Below are 16,702 nucleotides of genomic sequence, written 5' to 3'. Positions count from 1 at the left end.
AGGGAAGATACTTTGTGTTTTAGCTAGTGATACTATGATGAAAATGCCCAATGTTTTCCTTTACTTTGCAGGGCACAAAAGATAAGGCAGAGTCATCTTTGATTGGCATGTGCCCTATGAAGTTGTTAAAGTGTCCTCTTGAAAAGAATTAAGCAACATGCGTTAAAAGATATCTTCCAGTTTCCTGACTTATTCTACCCTGAGCTTCATCACAGGGTAACAGGAAAAGATGAAGGGTGCATTGAACATATTTTACTACTATTGCTCACTTTTTACTAAAACAAGACTATACAGTATTTCTTACCTCACATCCATCACAGGCAACAGGCATGAAAAACTGGGACCTCAGCATCCACAGAAGAAGTGTAGTCCTAAGAGAGAGGATTATTATTAAAGAGTTGGCATTTCATATACATTTATCTAGTATCTCTTTTCCAAGCAGATCCTGCTTGAAAATGGGAAGGAAAATAATATTATTTTAAAGAAATAAATTTCTAAAGCAGATTCCTTATTGGAAGAGAATTTGGAAGTCTTGTGGACTCCCTGCTCAAGCAGGAAACCTATAATATTTCAGACAAATGGTTGTGTCCAATCTCTTCTTAAAAACCTCCACTGTTGGAGCACCCACAACTTCTGGAGGCAAGTGGTTCCACCGATCAATTGTTCTAACTGTCAAGAAATATCTCCTTAGTTTTGGTTTGATTCTCTACTTAATTTGTTTCCATCCATTGTTTCTTGTTCTCCCTTTGCATGCTTTGCCGAATAGGCTGATATCTTCTTTGTGGCAGCACCTTAGATATTCAGCAACCATAGTCTTAATGAATTTAGAATTTAAATTTAATAGAACTATTCTTCTCACTAGAGAAGAGCCTAATGCTGGGAAAGATTGAGGGCAAAAGAAGAACGGGACGACAGAGAACGAGGTGGCTGGATGGAGTCACTGAAGCTGTTGGCGTGAGTTTAAATGGACTCCAGAGGATGGTAGAGGACAGGAAGGACTGGAGGAACATTTTCCATGGGGTCACAATGGGTCAGATACGACTCTGCAACTAACAACAACAACATTCTTCTCATATTTTTAATCCCCTCTTAGTCACAGGGTTAGGATTAGTAATCCTGGACTTTCCCAGTCCTAGTTCAGGATCCTGCCCATTGCCCTATAGTAGCTGTAGCATAAATCAAATATATTTAACATTTTGATCATACAAACTGAACAGTACATATGGAAGTTGGGTAAATAATTGTATATTGCATGAGAAATCATTTCAGCATTTCTTTATTAAGAGCAAATCAGCCTACACTAGAATAGAATAGAATAGAATTTTATTGGCCAAGTGTGATTGGACACACAAGGAATTTGTTTTGGTGCATATGCTCTCAGTGTACATAAAAGAAAAAAAAAATACCTTCATCAAAGGTACAACATTTACAACACAAATAACATAACATAACATAACATAACATAACATCAGAGTTGGAAGGGACCTTGGAGGCCTTCTAGTCCAACCCCCTGCCCAGGCAGGAAACCCTACACCATCTCAGTCAGATGGTTATCCAACATTTTCTTAAAAATTTCCAGTGTTGGAGCATTCACAACTTCTGAAGCCAAGTCGTTCCACTTATTAATTGTTCTAACTGTCAGGAAATTTCTCCTTAGTTCTAAGTTGCTTCTTTCTTTGATCAGTTTCCACCCATTGCTTCTTGTTCTACCCTCAGGTGCTTTGGAGAACAACCCGATTCCCTCTTCTTTGTGGCAGCCCCTGAGATATTGGAACACAGCTATCATGTCTCCCCTAGTCCTTCTTTTTGTTAAACTAGACATACCCAGTTCCTGCAACCGTTCTTCATATGTTTTATCCTCCAGTCCCCTAATCATCTTTGATGCTCTTCTTTGCACCCTTTCTAGGGTCTCAACATCTTTTTACATCGTGGTGACCAAAACTGGATGCAATATTCCAAGTGTGGCCTTACCAAGGCATTATAAAGTGGTACTAACACTTCACGTGATCTTGATTCTATCCTCTGTTTATGCAGCCCAGAACTGTGTTGGCTTTTTTAACAGCTGCTGCACACTGCTGGCTCATATCTAGATGGTTATCCACTAGGACTCCAAGATCCCTCTCACAGGTACTACTATTGAGCAAGGTACCACATATACGGTACTGGTGCATTTTGTTTTTTTGGCCTAAATGTAGAACCTTAATTTTTTCACTGTTGAATTTCATTTTGTTAGATAGCGCCCAATGTTCAAGTCTGTCAAGATCTTTCTGTAACTTGAGCCTATCTTCTGGAGTTTTGGCTATTCCTGCCAGCTTGGTGTCATCTGCAAATTTGATGAGTTCCCCATCTATCCCCTCGTCCAAGTCATTGATGAAGATGTTGAAGAGTACTGGGCCTAAAACAGAGCCTTGGGGTACTCCACTGCATACTTCCCTCCATGTGGATGTAGTTCCGTTGAGGACTACACGTTGAGTGCGGTTGGTCAGCCAGTTACGAATCCATCTGGTGGTGGTGCTGTCTAACCCACATTTTTCTACTTTATCTAGTAGTAGGTTATGGTCTACTTTATCAAATGCTTTACTGAAGTCCAAGTAAATTATATCAACAGCATTCCTCTGGTCTACTAATTTTGTCATTTTGTCAAAGAATGCGATAAGATTAGTCTGGCATGATCTGTTTTGACAAACCCATGTTGGCTTTTGGTTATTACTTTGTTTGCTTCTAGGTGTTCGGTGATTCGTTGCTTGATTATCTTTTCCAGAATCTTCCCCGGTATTGAGGTCAGACTGATAGGTCTGTAGTTTCCTGGATCTGTTTTTTTCCTTTTTTGAAGATGGGAACTACATCAGCTCTTTTCCAGTCCTCTGGCAGCTCCTGTGCTCCAGGATCTTTGAAAGATATAGTTCAGTGGTTCTGAGATCACGTCTGCCAGTTCCTTCAGAACCTTGGGGTGTAATCCATCCGGTCCTGGTGATTTGAACTCGTCTAGGGTAGACAGGTGTTCACTTACCATTTTCTTCCCTATTTTAACTTGTGTTTCTAATCTGTTTTTTGTAGTGCTGTTTTTGATAGGTTGGATTGTTTTTTCCTTTTGTGTAAAGACAGATGCAAAATATGAGTTAAGTAGATCTGCTTTCTCCCTGTTGCTTGTCATCTTCTTGCCACTTTCTCCCAGCAATGGGCCAATTGTTTCCTTGACTTTTTTCTTGTTTTTAACATGTTGGAAGAAGCTTTTTTTGTTATTTTTTACTTTTGTCGCTAGCCTTTGTTCATTGTGAGCCTTAGCTTTCCTCACTTCATCTTTATAGGTTCGGGCTATTTGCTGATATTTTGCCTTAGTTATTTGCCCCCCTTTCCACTTTTTATATTTGTCCTTTTTGTCTTTCAATTTGTTAGACAGTTCTTTATGCATCCATGCTGGTTTCTTTTGAGATCTACTATTTTTCTTCTTCATTGGTATTGTGTTATGACCAAATGATGGTCATAGGTTGCAATTTAACCCTTAATGATAGCAACAAAAAGTTACAGTCATACAGGCATAAGTGGGAAGAGATTGGTGATGGAAACGATGAGAAGATTAATAGTAGTGTAGATTTAGTAAATAGTTTGACATTGTTGAGGGAATTATTTGTTTAGCAGAGTGATGGCCTTTGGGAAAAAGCTGTTCTTGTGTCTAGTTGTTCTGGTGTTCAATGCTCTATAGCATCGTTTTGATGGTAGGAGTTGAAACAGTTTTAATTTAATTTTAATCTATAGTTCCAGATTCCTCCATATTTATTAAATCATCCATAGGTTGTCATAAAAACTCAACAAAACTGTTGAATTCAGCAACTACTAAAAACAGAATTACAGGATGTTTCACAGTGCTAGGCTTGGTGAAGGTATAAAATAGTACACAGGGCCTACAGATGTTCTAAATGATGTGGCCAGTAATAATTGAAAGGGCATGATATGAAATTATACAGGATTATGCTATTTTCTTTTAGCTATTCTTGCTCAGAAGCTACATAAATGATGATATTTTCCTCTGAGTTTGACTTTGTGTTAAGGCAAAAAAGACTTATTCCTTTCAATTTCTTTCTCATGCTCATTTCGCCACAATCACCTTCTTTTTTTTAGATTTATTCACATGTTGGATCACACATTATATTTAGTTTAATAACCTATTAAAAACAAAATTGTTAGTTTTATAAGCAGGGACATATTGAAGAAACAATTCTCAACAAATTCTCTGTGGTATGGAAATAATAAATATCTCAGCAGATGTCTGACTGAATATCTAACTGACTTTGTCTGGACTCAGAAGCTAAAAAGAATCAAGCCTGGTCAGTAGATGGATAGGAGACTACCAGGAAACCTCAAGGCTACATTGGGAAGATAGAAAAACACTCTGGAAGAAAGTACAAAAAGAAAGTAGAAATCCATTTGCATTTTGCTGCCAAGAAAACATGAACATGTTCATGGTGTTATAAATAAATTCAAAATAACCAATGGAGTCTAACTATTTAATGTAGAATTAATTCTCTCAGCGTTCCCTCTGGTGCATAATTTAAAGTTTAAGTCTCATGAATTGCATATCATCTTTAATCAAAAATATCAGTCTACCAAGCTATAAAATATTGACTTTAGAAACCCACAACAAGCTTATCTGAGCCAATGAATTTATGTTTTGTATATACTGATCTAATAATTTCTCACCTAAGGAAAACTTCAAATGTTACTTGCCACAGACTTGAATAAAGATATTTGTTAATTTTTACTTTATTTTAATTTAATGTTATATTTAAGACCTAATCTAAATTTTGAGAATAATTTACTCTATAATATAAGCCCAACCAAGGAGAAAAAAAACCTGTTTTTTGAAAACTGTTCATATACTCTTTCCAAAACACGTTTTCCACCCTCAGTTAAGCTAGATAACATATCATAACTTCATTGGCACCTACAGCTAGAAAGGAAGAAAATATTAATTGATGACTTAGATGCATTTTGCCCAAGAACATTTATTCATGTCTATTGGACCATATCTATTGGAACATTTATTCATGTCTATTGTAACTTAATTACAAAAATGCCATTGCTGCTTAATGGTATTGCCTGAACATATTGGCTTGCACAATCTTGTTTGTGCAAGATTAAATTAAATTGGAGAAAAAATGAATGTGGCCTGTGATGTCAGATTAAGTAGAAAGGATAAGTTTCTTCCCTGTTCTGACATATTCCAATTTGTTTCAGAATGAATGAGCAAATGTTGATTGTTTAATACTTACATCTCCTGAATCTGGGTTCACTGTTAAAATACATGTTAAAATACATGAGGAATGGCCTTATTTGCACAGAGAGCTGATGATTCACCTAACAGAAAACTGTTTGTGATATTACAATCTAACAGTCATATAGCAACATGTTTTAGAGAGTCAGTGGATAAACCACAGTACTATCTACATTGCCTGAGGATCAGGTTAGATGTGACAACATTTTTATAATTCAATGTTTTTTATAAGTAACTTTTAATGGGAATGGGATGCATGATTAGAATTCTGTCTTGGGATAAGGGAATTTACACCTTCATTTATGATCGCAGTTTGGTGAGATGATGATGATGAAGATGATGGTGATATGTTTTTGTTATTTTCCTCCTTTTTCTGCTCCTTCTTCTCCTTCTTTTTTAATTGTGGAAATACTGTATTGCTTGATTCAGCAATGCAAATTGAAACTTAGGGATAAATAGTCACTGATTTTAAGTAGTCCAGCAGTAGCACGCTGAAGCTTCCATCATGACCGGTTAGAAACACGTTTCCAAGTCTTATAAATAAGATATAAAAATATTATGAAGAGCTGATAACAAGCTTATATTTAACTGAAACATTTCTCTCTTATAACAGAGGGGCTCATACTTAAGAAGACATTTTCTCGGACATAAAAGAGAAAAGCAAAAATGTTATGTTCGTTTATATTATAGAAATTTGTTTAGGTTTTATAGATCTTACTGATTAAATGTGGGCCAAACAATTACTTTTTTAAAAAAGATGGAGCAAGGGTTGTCAAAGGCTTTCTGTGCAGCCTGCCTATTTCTTTGGCACTATGCTAGCTTGCTTCTGCCAGCTAACATGACCCAAAAGCCTCACTGCTGCCAACTACTACTATCTAGAGACGGCCAAACCTCACCAATGTGCCCTTCTTATCTTGGTGTCCCACTGAAACCAGTGAAAAGGGCATCCTTCCAAGAAGGAAACAATTGGCCCATCAACTATTCCACTTGTCATAAAAACTGAGTGATCAGAGAATGCAAAGCTTACTTTATTTCAAAGGGACAAATCAGTAAGTATTATACCATGATTGACCTTTCAGAAATGCAAGGGAGTAAAAACTGTTTAAATATAGTTTGTGAAAATATTTTTTAAAAAGAATTTCTCCTGCATTAACTCTTTCAATTCTTTCTTGATAGCTTACGTGCTGTCCTTTCCTCAAACCTGCTATAGTTATCTATCAACATATTTAGAGGGAATATAGCTGAAGAATCACCTATCCTGATATGAATCAACTTGGGCACCAAATCAGTACAGTAGATCTTCTCGAAAGTATCTTCATTTCCGAGAATGTATTTTATCAGGAAGATGGAAAAAAGCTACTCCTTGGGTTGTTCCTGTGTTTTGAAGTGCATTTCCTCAGGAGCTGTACTCAGCCTCCACTCATCTGCTTTTAGGAAAAGGATAAATACCTTCCTCTTTCACCAGGCCTTTTTACTTTGATCTAGCTGACACTGAATTTAAACTGTGTGTGTATTTAAGTGTATTTTCTTTTTAAAAAAAATACTTATTCACCATCTTGAGGGCTCTATAGGCAGAAAGTTAAGTAGAAGAAAGAAAAAGAAGCAGCATTTCCAACCTGACATTTGAATTGTAGTATTGTATTTCAAGTTGACTAAATTTTTATTTTTTTCTATTTAAAAAAAATATTTTTTTTGGTTTTATTTATTTATATTAGCCACCCAGTTCCAGTGGACTGAATTATTTAACAATGAAACAGTGTAGGCAGATATATATATATATATATATGTATGTATGTAGGTCTTTGGTTGTTAGGGTTTTCTCCCGTGTAAAATTGGAAGTGTCTTGGCAACGTTTCGACGAAGTTGCCAAGACACTCCCAATTTTACGTGGGAGAAAACCCGAACAACCAAAGACCTACATACAAACACCCGTGAAAACCTCAGAAAACATATATATATATATTTCTGAGGTTTTCGCGGGTGTTTGTATGTAGGTCTTTGGTTGTTCGGGTTTTCTCCCACGTAAAATTGGAAGTGTCTTGGCAACGTTTCGACGAAGTCTCATTCGTCATCTTCAGGCTTCAGCTTCGTGCTTCTGGGAGCAATGTGTGATCGCAGCTGTTTCTTCCTTTTTAAGTGCTAGTGAGGGTTTGAACTGATTGGGTGGGAGATTGGCTGTGCTCTGATTGGATGGGGTTTTTTTGTGCTCTGATTGGCTGGAGGTGTGTCCTGTTTGGGTGGGGGCTTGTTTGTGCTCAGATTAGTATGAGTTGAGGGGGATTTGAGCTGGTGAGCTGCATTGCTGTTGTTTGGCTTCGTGGTCGTGGTCGTGCTACATCTTCATAGTGGGTGTCAGTCTGCTGCATAGTGGGTGTCAGTCTGCTCCAATCCATACATGCCAAGCTCCCACCCAATCAGTTCAAACCCGCACTAGCAGTTAAGAGGAAGAAACAGCTGCGATCACACATTGCTCCCAGAAGCACTGAAGCCTGAAGATGACGAATGAGACTAGACACTTCCAATTTTACACGGAGAAAACCCGAACAACCAAAGACCTATATACAAACACCGTGAAAACCTCAGAAAACATATATATATATTTTTCTGAGGTTTTCGCAGGTGTTTGTATGTAGGTCTTTGGTTGTTTGGGTTTTCTCCCGTGTAAAATTGGAAGTGTCTTGGCAACGTTTCGACGAAGTCTCATTCGTCATCTTCAGGCTTCAGCTTCGTGCTTCTGGGAGCAATGTGTGATCGCAGCTGTTTCTTCCTTTTTAAGTGCTAGTGAGGGTTTGAACTGATTGGGTGGGAGATTGGCTGTGCTCTGATTGGATGGGGTTTTTTTGTGCTCTGATTGGCTGGAGGTGTGTCCTGTTTGGGTGGGGGCTTGTTTGTGCTCAGATTAGTATGAGTTGAGGGGGATTTGAGCTGGTGAGCTGCATTGCTGTTGTTTGGCTTCGTGGTCGTGGTCGTGCTACATCTTCATAGTGGGTGTCAGTCTGCTGCATAGTGGGTGTCAGTCTGCTCCAATCCATACAGCCAAGCTCCCACCCAATCAGTTCAAACCCCCACTAGCAGTTAAAAGGAAGAAACAGCTGCGATCACACATTGCTCCCAGAAGCACGAAGCTGAAGCCTGAAGATGACGAATGAGATTTCGTCGAAACGTCGCCAAGACACTTCCAATTTTACACGGGAGAAAACCCGAACAACCAAAGACCTATATACAAACACCCGTGAAAACCTCAGAAAACATATATATATATATATTTTCTGAGGTTTTCGCGGGTGTTTGTATGTAGGTCTTTGGTTTTCTCCCGCGTAAAATTGGAAGTGTCTTGGCGACGTTTCGACGAAGTCTCATTCGTCATCTTTAGGCTTCAGCTTCGTGCTTCTGGGAGCAATGTGTGATCGCAGCTGTTTCTTCCTTTTTAAGTGCTAGTGAGGGTTTGAACTGATTGGGTGGGAGCTTGGCTGTGCTCTGATTGGATGGGGTTTTTTTGTGCTCTGATTGGCTGGAGGTGTGTCCTGTTTGGGTGGGGGCTTGTTTGTGCTCAGATTAGTATGAGTTGAGGGGGATTTGAGCTGGTGAGCTGCATTGCTGTTGTTTGGCTTCGTGGTCGTGGTCGTGCTACATCTTCATAGTGGGTGTCAGTCTGCTGCATAGTGGGTGTCAGTCTGCTCCAATCCATACATGCCAAGCTCCCACCCAATCAGTTCAAACCCGCACTAGCAGTTAAGAGGAAGAAACAGCTGCGATCACACATTGCTCCCAGAAGCACGAAGCTGAAGCCTGAAGATGACGAATGAGACTTCGTCGAAACGTCGCCAAGACACTTCCAATTTTACACGGGAGAAAACCCGAACAACCAAAGACCTATATACAAACACCCGTGAAAACCTCAGAAAACAAATATTGCACCTCTACGGGGAGGAAATCCACCATCTGACCAGGACCTATGAAAAACTAGAAGTTCAAAGAGCTTCCATTTTATGTGACCTCGCATTCCTACGAAACTGCCGCGATCAAAATTTAATCCCCAAATGCTTCCAATTGAAATTCCACTCCAACTCTGCAGCCACCAAACGCATCCTAAAAAGAACAGAATTGGCCTTAATCAGAAATGAACTTCACACAAAAAGATTCCTCCTAGATCAAATCAACAAAGATCTCCTCACACTTCACCTCAAACTCAGCAACAAGATGCACCCTGCACTTTGGGACAAATCCAAACAACTTGCCGCCTGAGAGTCAAACACAGACCACCCTCAAGACAGACACGCACACCAACAAGCTCCGAAGACTACAAGAACGCCAGAAACAAACCCTTCCACCCTCACAGCAACACATGAAACAAACAGTGCATAACATCTCAGATAGGATCCTCACCAAAGCTGAAACCGATGTCCTTTCCAAAGGATTCAACTTTGCAGTCACTCCCAAAATACATCCCCACGAAACCATTATATGCGGAGTTGAAACCAGCCTGACCAAAATCAACCCCGATGACGCTAACAAAATCAGACTCGAGATCACCAACATCCTCTGCACCAGCAAGCCACCCAAAAGCAACTTACCCAAAGAGGAACAGACAGCACTACTTAACCTGAAAAAAGATACCAGCATAATAATCCTACCAGCAGACAAGGGCAACGCCACGGTGGTTATGAACACATCTGACTACCAAACCAAATTAACCAACCTACTCCAAGACCCTGCATACAAGCCCCTAAACACAGACCCCACCACCTACCTAGAAAAAACCACTAGATCCAAAATAAAAGCCTCCCCCATCAGCGAAGAAATCCAACAAAGAATCATTCCCAGAGAGAAATCATCCAGATGCCCTAAGCTCTATGGCCTCCCCAAGATACACAAAGAAGGAACCCCACTCAGACCCATAGTCAGCTCCATAGGCTCACCTCTACAAAACCTAGCCAAATTTCTCGCCAAACAACTACAGCCCTATGCAGAATCCATCACCTCACATGTAAAAAACTCATTCCAGTTCATAGAGATCATAAAGAAACAAAACTTACAGCCCAGCGACCTACTCGTGAGCTTTGATGTCATATCCCTCTTCACCCAAGTGCCAATCAAAGAAGCCTTGACAGCTATCCAAAACAAATATAACCCCCCCAAGCACATCCTAGATCTGACCAACCACTGCCTATCCAACACATACTTCATCTATAATGGACAAAAATACAAACAAATAGAAGGAGCACCCATGGGATCACCCCTCTCACCTGTCATTGCCAACCTCTACATGGAACACTTTGAAACCCAAGCTCTAGAAAAATCTGATCACAAACCCAAACTCTGGCTCAGATATGTAGACGACACCTTCATAATCTGGCCACACGGGAAAGAAAAACTTGACAACTTCCTCACACACCTCAATAGCCTACACCCCAAAATACAGTTCACCATGGAAACAGAAGTTAACAACCAACTTCCTTCCTAGATGTCTTAGTCTACAGAAACCCAATGGCTCCCTAGGACACACCATCTACCAGAAGAAAACACACACAAACCGCTATCTGCATGCACTCTCACACCACCACCCAGCACAGATCAACTCCGTAGCCAAGACACTCATCTCTAGAACAAAATGCTTAGCTGATGAACAACACCTAAAACCCGAACTAGACACTCTCACTAACGTACTAACATCCAATGGATTCCAAAACAAATAAGATTACCAAACTAATCCAAAAGAACCCCCACTAAAATCCAAGACAGAGAACAAGAAAATGGCACAGCCCTCCTCCCATATATAAAAGGCACCACAGACAGAATCAGCAAGATCCTCCACAAACACAACATCAAGACAGCATTCTGCACAAACCAAAAATATCCACCATCCTAAGAAACCCCAAAGACAAAATTGAGTTAGAAAATCAAGGAGTATATGAAATCCCATGCACCGCCTGCCCCACCACATACATTGGACAAACCAACAGAAGAATAAGTGCACGCATTGAAGAACACAAGAACTCATTCAAAAAGAGGAACCAACTTCTTCCCTGGTCCAACACTTTAAAGTCACAGGACATGATATTGACTTTAAAAGACCAGAACTATCGCCAAAACTGAACACTTTAACAACAGAATAATCAGAGAAGCCATTGAGATAGAAAACGCCCACACAGCATGAACAAACGAGATGACACCTCCGCCTACCAGCCATTTGAAACCCGCCCTTATTGACAAACGAGTCCCTAACATGAGGAATGACACCAGACCCACACTCACGAGGTCCACACAGGATGTCACCACCACACATCCACCCAGAAAGCAGACCCAAACCCACACTGATCATGAAGCACGACCAAGGACCAGAAGCCAGACCGCAGCTGCAACATTAGCCATTTCAAACCCCTCCAATCCATACATGCAGCAGACTGACACCCACTATGAAGATGTAGCACGACCACAAAGCCAAACAACAGCTAGGCAGCTCACCAGCTCAAATCCCCCTGCAACACAGACTAAACTGAGCACAACCAAGCCCCCACCAACACAGGACACACCCCCAGCCAATCAGAGCACAAAAAACCCCCATCCAATCAGAGCACAGCCAAGCTCCCATCCAATCAGTTCAAACCCCCACTAGCAGTTAAAAGGAAGAAACAGCTGCGATCACACATTGCTCCCAGAAGCACGAAGCTGAAGCCTGAAGATGACGAATGAGACTTCGAAATGTCGCCAAGACACTTCCAATTTTACGTGGAGAAAACCCGAACAACCAAAGACCTATATACAAACACCGTGAAAACCTCAGAAAACATATATATATATATATATATATATATATATATATATATATATATATATATATATATATATATATATATATATATATATACATACATACATATATAAAATATATAAAAACACACACACACAAACACACACACATGTATATATATGTACGTATGTATGTACGTATGTATGTATGTATGTATGTATGTATGTATATATGTATATAGACACCCACCCACCCACACATAGCAATAGCAATAGCACTTAGACTTATAGATCACTTCATAGTACTTTTACAGCCCTCTCTAAGTGTTTTTTACAGAGTCAGCATATTGCCCCCAACAATAATCTGGGTCCTCATTTTACCTATCTCGGAAGGATGGAAGGCTGAGTCAACCTTGAGCTGGTGAGATTTGAACTGCCATATATATATATTTGTTTTCTGAGGTTTTCGCGGGTGTTTGCATGTAGGTCTTTGGTTATTTGGGTTTTCTCCCGCGTAAAATTGGAAGTGTCTTGGTGACGTTTCAATGAAGTCTCATTTGTCATCTTCAGGCTTCAGCTTCGTACTTCTGGGAGCAATGGGGAGCAATTGCTCCCAGAAGCACGAAGCTGAAGCCTGAAGATGACGAATGAGACTTCGTCGAAACGTCGCCAAGACACTTCCAATTTTATGCAGGAGAAAACCCGAATAACCAAAGACAGACAGACAGACAGACAGACATACATACATACATACATACATACATATATATATATATATATATATTCATTTCTCTTTTGATCTTTTAAGAAATACATTTTAAAAATATTAAGAAATATTTTAGGAAAAGTCTTCCTATTCTACCACCTCTTACAATACTAAATAACACAGTATCAGCAGTAGAGATCTTCAAATTTCTAGATTCTATAATATCTCAGGACTTAAAATGGACACCTAACATCAAAATTGTCATTAAAAAGCACAACAAAAAATGTTCTTCCTTCGCCAACTCAGAAAATAATTCTATTCTGTTCTACTCTACTCTACTCTACACCAACAATGCTCTTAATAAAAGCCTATATTATTATCATTATTTAAAACAAAGGTATATTTTCAAAAAAACATATTATCTATTAATAAACATGGCTAAATTGTTGGTACTTGAAACTTCAGCTAGTACACTTATGTGAAATATGGATGCGTAGAGATCTTGATTACACATATATTACACAAAGCAGAAGCAATCATCCAGGCTGCCTTTTAGTTTTGGTGCCAGGTTTAAAATTGCGTTGATATATAAATACTTTGACAAGTCAAAGTAGGTCTTATTGGTGATGGCAAAATCACAAAAAGTGTGGCAAAAAGTGAGAATCAGACAGACTTTTGCTGGAAAAGTGATTATTTTGGGAGCAGCCTCTATATACATTGACATTTCAAGAAGTACTACAAGTGACACGTATTAGATTCTTATTAAAGACTATATATATTCCCAAAGAGCATAATTACTGAATGTTTATCCTAGCTCTGTGGTACTTTAAGATATCTTTGGCAGAGAAAGATGTATAAAAGGTGACTAAAGAATAAGAGTAATAACTATAAATATAACTGACTACTGAAGCAAAACAGACAATTAAATTGGAAGCATCTAAATTATCCGATAGGTAGACTTTGAAATCTTGAGCCTTTCTCCTTGGTTCAATTAATGTAAAACATGCAGTATGACAGATGTAGCAGTCTCAGCCATCTCTCCAGAGGATTTGCAACCTCCAAAGTATCTTTTTGTGGAAAGGTGAGGAGGTGGCTACTAAAGCCAGGTGCAAAATCTAGATATACAGTATATACTCGAATAATAACAACAACACAGTCATTCCAAAGCTGTGCTGGCAAAAAGAGTTATTTGCTGAAGTTTTCTCTTGTATCTAGCAACTAAGAATTGTATAGAATGTGAAGAAGCCTAGAAAAATCCTAATCATCTAACCCTAGAAATACATAAAAGAAATAAAGCTGACAAGTTTATACTTGAAATCAGTGAGAATGTTTTGTCTTCTAATAAACAGATTTTCCATCTACAATTGCCAGACTAATTTTTCCTTTCCTCATAAGCAAAATTATGGTGGTATATCTCTTGTTCCTATATAGTGTCATCTGCTGTTTCCAATTTTATCATCTGAAGCAGAGTGGGATGAGAAGTTTCCATCCAAAGAAATAAAACTTCCTAAAGTAATGATTGGGGGAGCCAATTAAATATCTGTGTTAGCTCTGTCTGTTTATACTTTGGTTTCAAAAATATACAGTATTACTCTGCAATGTTAGCAGGACAGAACTGGAAATAGAAGCATTAATATTTACAGTTACAGTCAACAGACATATACTTAAAAGAGCTGGGAACATAAAGCGGATGGGTCATTTTCCCCAGATCTGATTTAATGCTGTTTAGGTTTCCTGTTTCCATTGTTCCCATATCCTCTTATCAAAGACAATCTTAAAATATAGCTTCTCTTCTTTTGTTAAAATGCTGTAAACACTCTGGGTAATGTTCCACCCTGTTTTATGGAAAGGCAAATATGGCTGTGACAACAGTCATCTGGAAATAAATGGATGTCTAAGCCTCTGGTATGGAATTCTATCCCTAAAAATCAGAAGCATGCCATCCCAAAACTATTTTGAATAGCATTTATATTACCTCATACAAAAATGTTAATGTCAATATATTACTCATTAAATTCGAAGAGTTCTGCCCTGTAACTGTCTCTATTAAAAATGTGGACATTCCACTTTCAAACATAACATGAATCTTGGTACAAGTGGTTAAAATGCAGTATTGCAGGCAAACTCTGCCAACAGCTTGGAGTTCGATCCTAGCAGGGCTCAAGGTTGACTCAGACATCTATCCATCCAAGGTTGGTAAAATAAGGACCCAGATTGTTGGGGGCAATATACAAATAATGCTTCTATCTTGTAAACCACCTACAGAATGCTGTAAGACATTATGGGATGGTATATAAGCCTAAATATTGTTGCTATTTCTCAGTTTCAGGATATTTAGGATCCATGTTGGAATCAGGAAAGACATTCCAGAAAATTAGTGCTATGAAATTCTTAAAGCTTTCAGATAAATCCTGGACAACTTCACTTTAGTAAAAAGCATATTTATACATCCCACAATAATGTGGATCTCTGTGAAAAAAAACCAGGTTTACTATTCCTACGAGTCATATTCTCCTTTTTATTCTATAGCAGGAATGGGGTCCAGGAAGAGACAAGAACTTCAGTAGCTCTGATGGCAGAGAGAAAGACACACACACACACACACTCACACACACAGAGAGAGAGAGAGGGGGGGGAGGGAGGGAGAGAGGAAGGCAGGGAGATTTTGATTGAATTGATAGAATGGCAATTGATTCATTGTCCTACAGTTAATATAACATTTCAGTTCAAATGCATCATACTGGTTGCTGGGTAGCAACACTGGGAAATGATTATTGCTTTAAATTAGTTTCCTGGTTGCCTTAAAGCATTGACTGATGATTATGGAAGCAAGATGCTACACTGAATAGATATTTGGTGCATTCCAAATTTTCTTCCTGCTTTTAAGAAAAGGTTGAAGGCAGCAGGAGGGAAGGGAACAACAGGCTGAATATAAATAGCAATACATTAATTCAAACAAGCTCTTATATCAAGACCTGGAGGAAAAATATATCTCTGATTTGAAAAGATGGAAAATATCATTTGGAAATATTGTCCTTTCAAACAGATTGTTGGCCTTTTATTGCTCTAAGCAAATTTGCAAACACATCTTCAAATGCTCACCTTTACTTGCCATCTAACATACACAAGTATTTCCTGGGATGTGGAGGTAAACTCCATAGAACTGAATTAATGCACCATTTAGTGTGCATTAGAACATTAAACTCCATAGAACTTGAATTAATGCACCATTTAGTGTGCCTGCTGATATTGTTTATCTTACAAGCCTATATTTTGTTTAATATAGGGGCTTGTAATAATAATTTTTTAGTGAATAGAGTTCCCTGAGTTTCAGAAGTATCCTGCCCAAACCTGCAACACAAAGAATTACAGCAAGTGTAGCTCAACAGATCTGAGAGTCAGGAGGACAAAAAAGGCATAGTGAGATCCATATGTCTTAGCATAGTTACAGCTCCTACAATATATAGAACAGAACAGAACAGAACAGAACAGAACAGAATAGAATTCTTTATTGGCCATGATTGGATAAGGAATTTGTCTCCGGTGCATAAGCTCTCAGTGTACGTATAAAGTGATAGGTCATATATCATAGATACTTTCATTAATCATAATACAACAGGTACAAACTTCATCAGATAGTTAGAAATGATAAATCATAGATACCAATAGGAGAAGCTAGTAGGAAAGGTGAGAAGATGAGAAAGATTAGAAGATGGGAAGGATAATATCAATGTAGTCCTACTACATATCTAGGCCAAATATCTTTAGGCCTAGGACGTTGTGGGAATTAGGTGTTCAGCAAAGTGATGGCACAAGGGAAAAAACTGTCTTTGTGTCTTATTGTTTTGGCATACAATGCCCTATAGGGGCATCCAGAGAGGAGAAATTGAAACAGTTTATGTCCAGGATGTTAGGGGTCTGTAAATATTTTCTCAGCCCTCTTTCTGGTTTGTGCAGTGTACAGATCCTCAATA

The 16,702-nt window shown here is 38.7% G+C and overlaps 1 protein-coding gene across 4 annotated transcripts in view; it reads right to left on the bottom strand.

Moving 5' to 3' along the window:
• Positions 1–16,702, bottom strand: part of HTR4 (5-hydroxytryptamine receptor 4) — a 257,415-nt gene that overhangs the window by 159,760 nt on the left and 80,953 nt on the right. For all 4 annotated transcript variants that reach the window (XM_058173134.1, XM_058173135.1, XM_058173133.1 and 1 more), the window contains one exon: positions 305–371. In XM_058173134.1, the coding sequence (XP_058029117.1) occupies positions 305–315 (11 nt within the window). In that variant the 5' untranslated portion in view covers positions 316–371. The remainder of the gene's footprint in view (positions 1–304; positions 372–16,702) is intronic.

This window comes from Ahaetulla prasina, chromosome 2 (assembly GCF_028640845.1).
Source record: "Ahaetulla prasina isolate Xishuangbanna chromosome 2, ASM2864084v1, whole genome shotgun sequence".
NCBI classification, from domain to species: Eukaryota; Metazoa; Chordata; class Lepidosauria; order Squamata; family Colubridae; genus Ahaetulla; species Ahaetulla prasina.
This window is presented reverse-complemented; position numbering and strand designations above follow the sequence as displayed.